Source organism: Canis lupus, chromosome 1, assembly GCF_048164855.1.
Source record: "Canis lupus baileyi chromosome 1, mCanLup2.hap1, whole genome shotgun sequence".
In the NCBI taxonomy this organism is placed as follows: domain Eukaryota; kingdom Metazoa; phylum Chordata; class Mammalia; order Carnivora; family Canidae; genus Canis; species Canis lupus.
Genome location: NC_132838.1, coordinates 76,567,567 through 76,581,409, shown reverse-complemented (window position 1 = coordinate 76,581,409; position 13,843 = coordinate 76,567,567). Strand labels below are relative to the sequence as shown.

At 36.9% G+C, this 13,843-nt stretch overlaps 1 protein-coding gene and 1 pseudogene across 5 annotated transcripts in view; both read right to left on the bottom strand.

The window, feature by feature from the left end:
• Window positions 1–953: 953 nt before the first annotated feature.
• Window positions 954–6,273, bottom strand: LOC140638814 (large ribosomal subunit protein eL6 pseudogene; annotated as a pseudogene).
• A 2,198-nt stretch (window positions 6,274–8,471) lies between these two features.
• Window positions 8,472–13,843, bottom strand: part of KIF27 (kinesin family member 27) — an 86,150-nt gene continuing 80,778 nt past the window's right edge. For all 5 annotated transcript variants that reach the window (XM_072836520.1, XM_072836543.1, XM_072836554.1 and 2 more), the window contains one exon: window positions 8,472–9,373. In XM_072836520.1, the coding sequence (XP_072692621.1) occupies window positions 8,895–9,373 (479 nt within the window). In that variant the 3' untranslated portion in view covers window positions 8,472–8,894. The remainder of the gene's footprint in view (window positions 9,374–13,843) is intronic.

Genomic DNA, 13,843 nt, shown 5'->3' with positions numbered 1-13,843 from the left:
GGGAAATATCAGAAAGGGAGACAGAACATGGAAGACTCCTAACTCTGGGAAACGAACTAGGGGGGGTGGACGGGGAGGAGGGCGGGGGGTGGGGGTGAGTGGGTGACAGGCACTGAGGGGGACACTTGACGGGATGAGCACTGGGTATTATTCTGTATGTTGGTAAGTTGAACACCAATAAAAATTATTTTATTAAAAAAAAACAAACACAAACAAACTTTACCAAAAAAAAAAAAAAACTGGTTGGATGTTATTTCTGTGTTAAGACACAGTTTATGACACTTGCCCCTTTTGAGCATGCATATCTTAGGTCAATTGAAAAGCAATTTTTAAGTCTGTGAGTTTACAGCCTCGTTTTGACAGCTTTATTTATGTGCCTTGCTCAGAAACATATTTCCATCTAAAAAAGTCTCCTTGATTCTCTATTCCTTTACCCTGCTTTATTTTCTCCATAGTACTTATCATTGGAGTATAAGTTCTTTACTTATAAAAAAAAGACATGGCTTTTTTTTTTTTTAAAGGTTTTATTCGAGACAGATAGAGCAAGCATGAGCAGGGATAGGAGCAGAGAGAGATGGAGAAACAGAGCGGGAGCCCAACACAGGGCTGGAACCGAGGGCCCAGTGAGCCAACGGCAGATGCATAACTGACTGAGCCACCCAGGCACTCCATGATAGGGCTTTTAGTTCTCAGCTTTATCCTCAGTAATAAAAGGTTAATAGAAAACACTAAGGAAGAAGTCTTTATTTCTAAAATAAATATCTATAGAAATTTTCATTGTGATGTATATAGATACCCTTTTTGTTATGTTTTAAGAATACAGGTTCCTTCAGTTACCAGTTCACTCTTTGGAAGAGGCACAGATTCTGTCCTACATAAGAACCAAGTCCCAAGGCACTGACCCTGGCTCTGAAGGGTGTTTTGGTTTATGTGGCCTGTTCAAGTAAACTTACATAATCAGGTCCTTTCATCTAGTTTCTCTTTTCGGGGAAAAACTTTGTCATAAATCTCACTGAGAAGACCTCAGTACCACTGAAGGTAACTCTTCCAGGAAAAGTATACATTCTTTCTCTCTGATTTATTTGTTCACAATCCACTAGAATACTTCTGATTGTAAGTTCCATTACTCTTGAAGTCTTGGCCTGTTCTTTGATTACTTGGCTGTGCAAGTCATGATGCCCTGATCCAAACAGGGACAAAATACTCCGTAATATCAACAGATGCTTGCAAACTGAGGGGAATGAGCTTCCTTCAAAATGCTTATAAAGGAAAGACCACCATGGTAATGTCAGATTTAATTCTAACATGCTTCTTGTATATGATAGCTAAGAGTATCAAATGCCAAAGAATGAATGACTTTGCTGTTAAACTATTTTAGTTTCTTTTTTTTTTAATGGATCAGTTGTTTAATTAGGTTCTTTGTAAGAAATTTAGAACACCAATTTGTAAGGGTAAACTCCATTTGTGAGAGAAAACACAGAGCGGAGGTAGCCCTGAAGCTGAGGAAAAGCTTTGATTTTTGGCAGAATTTGCGAATCCACAGCTTTCTGATCAACCTTGTGCTGCTCTGTAATCTTGTATTCCTCCTTCTCTGTGTCAAAGATCTCCCCTTCCTGGTGTCTGCGTTTACGCAGCTTCTTCTTCTTGAAATAAGCGTCAGTGAGATGTTTGGAGATTTTCACACTGTTGATAACAAATTTGGTGGAAGTGGCAATGACAAATTTCTGGTGTGTGAGATCTACGCAGAGGAACTCGGTTGAGGGCCAGAGGTCCAGTCACAAGTAGCAAGCCACTGCTCAGTTGCTTCAGGAAAACTACCTTCTTGCCTCTGTGGCACCCAGTGAGGGTGATCAGAATGGTCCCAGGAGTGATGCTAGCTCGCAACTTTCTCACATGCTGACTGAAAGGTTTTTTGCCATGGCTCAACAGCTTTCAAGGCACATCTTCAGTAGGATAACACCTAGGCATTTGGGGAAGTTTAACCACTCAGGTACCACCATTCTTGTCACCACCAACTGGTTTTGTAACAGTAGCAAGAACCTTCTTCTTTTTCTTCTCAACCCTGGATATAGCTGTCGAATACTTCCTCTTGTACATGGCTTTTCTTAATACATAGCCTATCGGGAATATCTGCCAATTCCTCTGACTAGGACAGGGTTTCGGCTGCAGTGGGGCTTCCCCTTCTTTGGTGTTTTAGCCTTGAGGTTACCCTTCTTTGCCTTGCCACCAGCATCAGCCTTCTTGGCTTCAGGTTTCTTCTCTTTAGTATCCGGCTTCTTGGCTTTTTTGCCCATCATCTTGCAAGATGGAAAAGAGTATTTAAAAAAAAAAAAAAAAAAAGGAAAAGAGTATTTTACAGTTTCTTTGAGGGGAAAAATTGGGTTTAAAACATCTTTGTGACTACCAAATGGAAACCATTCTCAGTTTTAAGAAGTTTTCTACCAGAATTTATCAATAACTCACAAATGTATTTGTTACTAAAAAGTGAGGAACAAATAGGCAAAAACTGGTGGTTAAAAACCCAGTAAACGCATACTCTTTAATTCATAACTCAAATAGTCATGAAGCACTTCTTATGCCTATAAAATACTCAGCCAAGTCTTTATTTTCTTTGGAGTATAGATTTCACATGAAACTTTTCCAGAGAATACTATTATTTCCACTGTTGCTAACAAATATAACTAAAACTCAGAATTTGTTTAAAAATGTTTTAGGATATATGCATGAAATAAGCAACCACATTTGTGCTAAAACATTATCCCATTTTGACAGCCAACTCTATGGAAAAGCTACTTATAATTCCATCATAAACATATATGTTTTAGTTTTCAAAGTGCTTTCACATATTTATTTGATAAAGTAACAGATTATTTGCCTTATAGAAAAATTAGCAATTTCCCTCCCAATTAAATGATTACTTTGAGTTGCATTTGAAAGATAAGATTTTTATTTAAAATGCGAGGGAGTGGGGGCACCTGGGTGGCTGAGTTGATTAAACAACCAACTCTTGATCTGAACCCAGGTCTTGATCTCAGGGTCATGAGTTCAAGCCCTGCCACGCCCAGTGCGGAACCTACTTTAAAAAGGTAGGAGAGGAGCACCTGGACGGCCCAGTCAGTTAAGCATCTGACTCTTGATCTTGGCTCAGGTCATGATCTCAGGGTGGTGAGATTGAGCCCACCCAGCTCTGGGCTGGGTGTGGAGCCTGCTTAAGATTCTCTCTCCCTCTCCCTTCCCCAAATTAAAAAAAAAAAAAAAGTCCTATAAAATGCAGTAGAGTGATTCATAAATTGTTTTTTTGTTTAAAGAACAGGCTGGTGTTTCAGAAAAACATCATTATTTAATGTACTCCCATTAAAATTATAACCTGGGACATTCTGGTCATGTTGTGGTCATGTTTTACAGTTGGTGACATCTGATGCTAGCTGGGAAAATGTCCAGTGAAACAGAGAGGCTTAGTTCCATTCCAAGCTTCAACTGGAACAATTCAGATGCTGCCCAACCCCCAGGTGATAGGAATTTCAAAAGGAAATTGGCCTCTCGGTATACAAATATGTCGCCCTGTTCCTGTTTTTCCCATCTAGGAAAAAAATCATGCTAGAAAAGTAAAAACAAAACTTTGACCATTTTAATACTTATGAATTATTAAATAAATAAGCCAAATTTCAGATTAATTCCTCATTCCTTTTTATGGTAGACAGTTAAATGCCACCGCAGGCCACAAACAAAAATGAATAACATCAATTCAGCCTCTCAGGCAGGCCAATAGCTGCTGGTTTAATCATGAATAGGAGTCTTTTATCCAGAGGTTTTTCAGTAAAAAAATTCGGGGATATTTTAGCAGAGAGAAAAATTAAGCAAAATGGTTATGTATTGCATAAATCCTGGCAATTTTGCCTACAGTGTTTGTTTTGGCATATTATTCATGGCTCTTCGATGGTAAAATCACTTGTTATCTTTTCTTTGGTTTATGTCTTGGTTGTTGGAATTTATCCAAAACTGTTTCTTCTAATTCTCTATTGAATCATCCCACAATTTCCATTCAAATTATCTAGGGTGGCTTCTTTTCATATAATCCTGAATTTTAGCAATCATAGGAAGAGGACCCAGTAATAACAACTAGGATATATATTTTCAAATGGCAAATCCAATAGTAGCGGGGAGCATTCTTCAGGGTTTATAGATAGCCACAGATTGAACTTAAATTTTAATGTTGTTGCCAGGAAATAAAATATATTCTCTCACAATATTTTTGAAAATTCTTTGCTGGTCTGTAGAATGTTTTAAAATAAACCTTTTTATCTTTTGTTCTTATCAGAACTACTTGAATCCTGGAACACTGTGGGGAACGAGGGGTAAGTAAGTCATAATTGTCATATAATTTGTTTTTGGTAATTGGAGAGGAGAAGGTGGAGACCAAGGAGTGGTTCTCTTAAAAGACCTGTCAGATCAAATAAATTCTAGCAGTATTTAGCACTTTGGACTTGAAAAATTATAACTCCCTTTGTATATACTGTAATAAACTTGAAAACACATTAATATACATTATTTCAAAATATATTTTTGTGCTACTTTAATTATACAAGTATTAACTAAAAAATGGAGTTTTAAATTTCCAATAATCATTAAGTGTGAATTTCTTTTTAATGTTTAAATTGTTTTCTACTCTTCTGTGTGAATGATCTAGTTCCTTGGCCATAAAGGATCTTGCTCATTTTAATTGTCTATGAGATTGTTGTATTTTTTTTCTTTTAAAGTACTGTAGAGATAACTCAGCAGAAGTGTGTGTAATAATTTACCAGTAGAACCTAATAGTCTAAGTCAAAACATTTAGGTTTAATCATATTGCACTGCTAGTATCTCACATACTATCTATCCTCTTGATTCACTGTGGAAATTCCTAGGGAAAAACAATATTAAAAGGGACAAAGAACTATGGAAAATATCCAAACTTAATAACATCAAGTTTTTCTGAGCTTTTTAATAATTTCTCTTGTTCTAATTACCTCCATGTTGGGGTATTACTGGAGTCTATAAAAATCAAACACCATTCTAGTAGTTGGTACCATGTATGTATATACACTGCATTCCAGAAGCAAGGAATGGAAGCAGTCATTCCTGGTGCGGGTGATAAAGGGATGCATTATTAGTAGGGGATTTAAAACATCAAAACTTATGAAAAGTCAGTTTGCTTTTTACTGTCAGCATTAAGGTAAACAACGAGTGACAAAATATTTCTCCCTATTGGGCAAATGTCCTACCACATTTTGAAACATGACTCCCATACGAGCTAAAAAACATTACAAATCTAATGCATTTGAGATGATTATTATGGAAGGATTTCATTCCCACCTTCTTTTTCAATTTTTGAAAATAGAAATCTAGAGGGCGCCTGGGTGGCTCAGTCGATTTGGCATCTACCAGGGTCCTGAAACCCAGCCCTGCACTGGGCTCTCTGCTCCTCAGGGAGCCTGCTTCTCCCTCTCCCTCTACTGTTCCCCCTTCCTTGTGCCCTCTTGCTCTCTCTGTCAGATAAATAAAATATTTAAATATAGAAGAATGTGTTAGTACTAATGAAGGCAACCCGAGGCCAGTTATAAATTGAAATGTAAAATATACGTAATTAGTATTTTTTAATATTCCAGTGAAGTTGAAAGAATAGTGGACAAGTGGACACTGAACTTTCAGATACTGGAAGATACTGCCATGTTTTAAATAGTTAACAGATATGTGCCTAAGGAAATAACTGAAAGCAAAACATGTCATTCTGGCATTTGGTGAAACTTATGCAGACAACAGAATCAAACTCCTACTAAGGATCTGACTCCCTTGCAATTTACTCTAAGATTTAGTATAAAACCTTTATTAACTTCTTTCATACAAGACACCAATTCTTAAATGAGCACTTATGTTATTGACCTGAAAAAAAAACATCAGAAGAAAACGAACATTAAAGCACCAAAATCACCTTCACTGATATTCTTGCCACCCAAAGTTTCTGTACTTACCTAATTCTCCAGTTCTGTTAGCTTTAACACTCTGGAGTTAGAGAAGGCACTAGCACTTTACAGAGGCAAGTATATTCCCTTCCAAATGCTCCATTTTAACTGGGGGAAAACCCCATAATGAACAACAACAAAAAAAGAAAACCACAATGATATTTTATATGTGTAAAAAAGGGGCAGCCCTGGTGGCTCAGTGGTTTAGTGCTGCCTTAAGCCCAGGGCCTGATCCTGGAGACCCGGGATCGAGTCCCACATCGGGCTCCCTGCATGGAGCCTGCTTCTCCCTCTGCCTGTGTCTCTGCCTCTCTCTCTCTCTCTCTCATGAATAAATAAAAAATAAATAAAATCTTTAAAAGAAAATGTGTAAAAAAGGCAAACACAATGACAAAATGATTAGACTAAGGAAAGCATGTGAAACAAAGTAAAATTTATTACTAGTATATGTAAAAAAAAAAAAAAACTTACTTGCCTTGGGGGAGGCCCCTTAATTTTTCTTTCCTTTGTGAGAGCACTAAACTGGAATGACAAGAGGTTCACTTCCAGAATGTATTTATTATTCAGGACATTATTTATGTGTGTGTGTGTGTGTGTGTGTGTGTGTGTGTGTACATGGAATCTACTGTAGCATTTAAAGGATGTATGTTTAACCCAAAGGAAGAAAAAAATTGTACCTTTCTTATTTAGAAGTCAGTTCACATTTGCATTATCAAATCTAATCACTGTTGATTTGACATAAATTTTCTTGTTTTGTGAGTTGGCTTTTAGAAAATGTATTTCCAGAGGTAAAACAAGTATGTGTCAATTTCTTAGGCAAGCAAGATTCTAGGGTTAGAATATATTCTTATGTGAATAGTTTCTAAATTACTTAATCTTATAAGGAATTTACAGTTAGGACCTTCATTAATAAAAATATCATTGTTGTGCTCTGTGAAGGCCTTAGTGGCCTTTGCCACTCTATATAGTATACACGCACACACACATTACATATGATATATATATATATATATCATGATGATATGTATATATATCCACATATACATGATACATATCATCATGATATATATATCTCATACAAACTAAAGGCAAAAAGAAGAAGCTAGTTTAAAACCAGAATCTGACTTGTAATAGTCTCTCCCAAAAATATATTTTTTGAATTAGTTTGTAAATTTCTAGTCTAAAGCAGTTTCTCAGTGGGCCAATGCTGTACATTGTGGTTCAGTTCCCAGGTAAGCCCATGGCACAGTCTATTTAACCCACAATTTATATGCATTTCAGTACCATGCTTAAGAGATACAGAGGCTGTTCACCTATTTAGAAGTTTGTTTTGGTTTGGTTTTCTTCTCCTCTAGGAAGTGGTTTTTAGCAATGGAAACAAGGAACCCTACTCCCTCAGGCCTAGAAACCAGAAAAGAAAGCCCTAAGTATTTGAGCACAGAGTGACAGTTGGGGTCTTAGGTAAGATGGGTAGGGTCAGTAACAACAAAGAAAGAGGATACAAGAAAAATATTAGTAGCCGCAGCACTGAAGAAAAACTGGACTTGGCAAGGAAGCAGGTGACTCGAATTGTATATGTGCTGCCAAAGCGAGCACAAGGGTGACTCAAATTGAATAGATATCCACATGTCAGGGTGGTTTTACCACCGCCCCACCCTTACAGTAAGTAGTTTAAGAAACAACTCTATTTTACAAGTGAAAATTTGGAAAAGTAACTAGAATAACAACACAAGTAACAAAAAAGTAACAAAATACCTCTGGTCATTATAATGGGATGTTTTCTGTGATTAAAAAGTATGATGAAAAAGTACAAACTATTTATTGGGCAAATCAGTGTTTTAGTTCTTAATCCCAAACTGAAGTTTATATTATACAATATGATTTAGACTAAAAAAATCTCGAAGAAAAATTTCATTTACATATTTACAGCTCCAATGCAGTCTGGCCTGCCCGTGCTAACCTGAGTAAGCAGGCTGTAGAGAAAAATCTCCGATTAGGCCCATCAGATTATTAGCTAAAGAGCCTCTGGCGAAGGCTTCAAGCTTTACAGGCATACTCCATGTGAAAGAGAAAAGAAATGCTAGAATGCTTTACAGCTACTCTATCATTATTTCCCTGTGGCATGGAACTGCATTCTTTTCCCCAAATCTAGTAGCCTAGTGAGAGAGAGAGATGTTGAATAGACAGGGTAGGAGTGAGATGAAAACTTACATTCCATAATATTAGCAAACCAACAATAATGATATTCTAAAAACAATCCCAGAAAAAGAGCAGAGTACCATGTTTAAAAAGTCACGACTGAGCACTCAAGTTCTGTGGACTCTGAGGACCATAAATTAACTTCAACCCATAAACTTCGTCAGTTGTCTTAAACCCACAGACTGCTTTTTTGGCAGAGATTTTCAGCTGTGCCAAAAGATATGCATGCAGTAGGTGATTCCCCCTCTCATACAAGCAATATTTAACTGAGTATCTTCAAAATAACAAATATATTTGAGAATGACAATAATATAAGCTTATGAGATAGAATTAATGTATTCTAACATACTTTTATACTACATAGCAATACACATTTGATGGATAGTTTACTATTCTACTCTTTGTTTTGTTCTCTATATATGCCTGGATTTTAAAAGTGGAAATATTTAAATGTTCCATTACTTAATAGTGTTAGAAAACAGGTTCATTTAGTTATTGTAGAAAAATCTGCAAATAATTAAAACTCCTCAAATATACCAAAGAAGATATACACATCTCTAGTATACAAAAGGATTCCTTCCTCCCTTCCTTCCTTTATTCTGAAGGAAGAGCTAGTGAGCATATGCCTTAATTTCTAACAGGTCAGACAAAAGAATCTTATGCCTCTACTAAATTAAAAGTTCTATTATTAAAAGCCTAAGTTTTTAAGTCACTCGGTTTCCTAGCTACTTCAATGGAATCAGCAGTCATAGATCCAACCCCAACTCCAAGACTAGAACGCCGTAATGATAGTTCCAAGGCAGAAATCTGACGTAACTCTTTACGACACAACTTTACAGAAGTGACACCATGAAGCTGTCCCACATTTCCCACTAGCTGAATGTGGGGTGATGATTCACTGTGAGATTTTGTAAAATGATTTTCATCTATTTTATCCTCACTGTTCAATAAATGCCCACTAGTGGGTGCTAAAGAACCACAGATCGGAGGTAATTCTGGGTCATCTTCCCAGAGCTTCTGAGGATTGGACTGTATTCTTAAACTGTTTGCTGAACAGTCTAATTCTCTTTCTCTTCCACTTAATTTCATAGTTTCAGTTCTGGATGCCCATTTTAATTCTTCTGGAACCATGCCTGCTTCTTCAGCATTTGGGACTCCATCCCCAGCATCATGATCTAAAAATAATACAAAAAGCAAGAAAATAAATTAGAGATTTTCTCAAAAGCATATATTTTAAGCGTGGTATCCCAAAATAGCTATATTATTATCACTCAATGTCAATGATGTTTTTCAGATTTTTTGTTGTTGTTGTTAAGTGACTTCTTTTAGACAATAGAAGTTTCACTTAAAGGCATTTTGCCTGTAAAAAACTGAGAACTTCTAATTCAAGCACGAAGTTAAGAAAATAGTCATCTAGTGATTTGTTTTTCTCTGGAAACACAGGAGTCCTTTGGGCTTCTCTGGTGTCCTTCTACACCTGCCTTCCACTGGACTTGCCACTGGTGAATCAAAGTCCACACAGTGGCTAAGTGAAGCCAGAACTGCAGAATACTGGCTCCATGTCCAGGGAATCTTTGGGGACATGGCATCATGTATGTGAAAATCTAGTCTTGGTCAGAACTCCCAGCATGATGGTGGTAAGGTTCTGCTCTCTGAAGGTGCTCTGGGGATCCACCATCAAAATGGAGAGGACAGTGCACTCCCTCGGTGGGATACCCTGCTGAAATGAGTGAAGAGCTCAAGGCTTAGTGAGTGAAGTGAAGAGTGAAGAGCTCAAGGCTTAAGGTCCTCAAATCATAGAATTATCTAATATCAAAGACAAAAATTTACTTAAGACAAGTCCATATAGGCCCAAGACCTAATATGATGAAAAATGCCAACTTCAACATACACTGACATGTGATTAATACACTTCCAGTCCTATGAATACCAAGTACCCTGGTAGTCCCTAGCCAAATCTGGCCCACAGACATGTTTTATTTAACCTCTGAATAACATGTGACCCCCAATTTTTTAATTGGAAAGTTTCATATAAAAATACAGATTTCGATCTTTTCTAGACAAAACAAGAACTGACAACTAGCAACAGCAGCTGGAGCAGAGCTGCCCCTGCCCGTTTAGACAACTGCTACATTATCTACTGCTTGCTTTGGCTCCCTGGCTACTGAAGGCTTGTGACCCGTGGTTGGAAGCATAACTGATTTCCTAATTTTTAAAATACTCTCACAAACCAACCACTTGAGCTAACAAATGACATAGATCCTCTCATGGAACTGGCAGATATTCACAAAGTTGACCATTGACGGTGGTTCCCTAACTGCCACACATTAGTCACCAGGAAGCTTTTAAAAACTGAGGCTCCAGGGGATCCCTGGGTGGCTCAGCGGTTTAGCACCTGCCTTTGGCCCAGGGCGCAATCCTGGAGTCCCGGGATCGAGTCCCGGGATCGAGTCCCGGGATCGAGTCCCACGTCAGGTTCTCGGCATGGAGCCTGCTTTTCCCTCCTCCTGTGTCTCTGCCTCTCTCATGAATGAATGAATGAATGAATGAATGAATGAATAAATAAATAAATAAATAAATAAATAAATAATAAATCTTAAAAAAAAAAAAAAACTGAGGCTCAGGCAGCCCAGGTGGCTCAGCAGTTTAGCGCCGCCTTCAGCCCAGGGCATGATCCTGGAGACCCAGGACTGAGTCCCACATCAGGCTCCCTGCATGGAGCCTCCTTCTCCCTCTGCCTCTCTCTCTCTCTCTCTCTCTCTCTGTGTTTCTCATGAATGAATAAATAAATATAATCTTTTAAAAAATGTTTTTAAATAAATAAATAAAAACTGAGGTTCAGGTCCCAGTATCTGGGGAAGGGAACCACCAAGCATCTTATTTTTTAAAGCTCAAATGTGAAAGAGCAGAGATGGGCTCACTGGAGAAGCTAACGCTCTACCCGACTTGGATATTTCACAGTGGAAAGTTTCCCTCTTCCAGAATTTTACCACTAAAGAACAAACCAGAGAAAGAGTAGTTCACCTGAGGTCACAGAGCAAGGAAAAGAAGTTAGGATTCCAATCCTCACTCTTCTGACTCAAGCATCCTCACACAGAATTTTATAGTGATTTAAACTGATACAAGGATAGAGTTTTAAATACTAAAATAAGTACACAGACTGCATGTCCATATAAACTGATTTTATCCTCACATCCTAATGTATTTGTTAGAAAACAGATACACTATATCAGAGGCATGACTAAGAGGTTACCAAGATATTTTAGTCCAAAGATGAATCTTTCTGCATTTGAAAATGCTAAAAATACTCAAGATAAATAGAAGTGTGGTATGCAGACAATGAAAAGACTATTATCAAAAACCAATGAACTGAATACCAAGAGAGTTAACTATTAAGATCACTAATCTTAATGTGAGTAATTCTTTTTAGGAACTCAGAATTTGATATAATTGCTATATTTGTAATTCAAACAAACCTTGTTAAATGTCATTATATTAGAGTAGCATTTTGAGATAGTATATATATAGAACAAGCTGTATCTCCAATATGATTCCATGTAATTTTTTTAAAGCATGGGGACAAGACTGAAAAGAATTATGCTAAATGTTAACAGTGGTGGGTAGAATTATGGGTGACTTTTTCCAGTTCTTTTTCTATATATTCAAAATTTTCTACAATGACTATTATTTTTTACAGATGCTTCTAGGTGGAACAGCAAGGTAGCTGAAATATCTTCAACATTAGTATCAAGACTAGATTGCCTGGGGTGCCTGGCTGGCTTAGTCAGTAGAGCATGCAACTTGATCTCGGAGTCATGAGTTCAAGGCCCACGTTGGGAGTAGACTTTACTTAAAAACAAAACAAGACTAGATTCCCAAATAAGTTGGTCAGACATGTCATCACTTTACATAACTCCAAGATTACTTAACTTTTTCAAAGTTTTTTGCATTTGTCTCATTAAAGAGCAGGATGAGATATTAAACCTAACACCCTACCACAATGGCATTTTAAGAGATTGATTCATACTATAAACATGGGCCATCTAAACACTAGATATCTAATTTCGGATGTCTCAAGTTTGAAAGTGGATGTTTTTAAAGCTAAAATGTTCAGTTTGTTCTGTTGCTGATTGTCCTGTTTGCTACTTAATGCCTGTGTACATTTTAATTTTTTGTTAAGTCATGTTTCAAGGAAAAGGTTCAAGCTATACAGTGCAGGCAATATTCCAATTAAGTGTTTTAATTACATTAGTACCTCTGCATTACTACACTGAAAATCAGAAAGCTTAGTGTCTCTGGCAGGATCTGTATGTTTGTATCACATCTCTGGCCTAAAACAACTGTTATCCTAGAGTATTAAACCAGAAATCATAAGATGAAGGACCTTAGACCATGTTCTAATTACCGTTGTGTTTATAAGTTACTTGACCTAAGTTTCAATTCTCTTTTCTAAAAATGACATTAGCAGACACTAACCTACCTTGGGTTAAATAGAACTACTTGTGAGGGGCGCCAGGGTGGCTCAGTGGTTAAGCGTCTAACTTAGGCTCAGGACATGATCCGAGTCCCAGGATTGACCCGCATTGGGATGTTCGCATTGAGCCTGCTTCTCCTCCCTCTGCCTATGTCTCTGCCTCTCTTTCTCTATGTCTCTCATGAATAAATAAATAAAATCTTAAAGAAAAAGAACTACTTGTAAAAATGTCTATTTTATAAATATCCTAAGTATAAGGCAGCATTAGAACTACTTTTCTAAGATATTACTGTTTTAAACTTTAAAGCTATGTTAATCCTGCTTACATTCTATACTCAGCATGTATCTTTTCATTATGCATACATAAAGTTTTTACTGGTTTCTTTACAGTCTTGTTGTACCCATCTTAAATGGTCTTCTTTATTAGGTACAAAATAGGTCTATGTTCCTAACAGGTTGTAAAGTCAGCTTTGCATAAGCCATACCTAACTTGGTAAAAGAATACTTTCTCTAAAGAAAGAGTAATTCTTTAATAAAATATAAAATATATTATGTTAGAAGTATTGATTCTTCTCTAATAGGCAGACTTAAAGAGGGTATATTTTAATCATGGCACTTTCCAGTTTAGTTTTGTCGTGTTTTAGGCTGAAGCAGACAGTTGTCAGGCAGACAATTATTTTTATTTATAGAAACAAATACAAGTTCAATATCTAACTCTAAGTAACCAAATCAAAACATTTGTTCTGTTTCTTACATTCCATATAGGTGTGAGATCATTTCGTATTTATCCTTCTCTGACTTACTTCACCTAGCATTATCCCCTCTAGATCTATCCATGTCCTTGCAAAAGGCAAGGTTTCATTCTTTTTATGGCTGAATGAATATTCCATTAAAAGTATATACCACATCTTCTTTATACATTCATATATCAGATACTTGGGTTGATTCCATAATTTGGCTATTGTAAACAATGCTGCAATAAACACAGGGGTGCTTATATCTTTTCAAATTAGTGTTTTCATATTCTTTGGGTTTGGATTCCCACCAATAGCACACAAGGGTTCCTTTCTCCACATCCATGCCAACATGTGTTGTTTCTTGTGTTGCTGGTTTTAGCCATTCTGACAGGTGTGAGGTGATATCATACTGTGATTTTGATTTGCATTTCCCT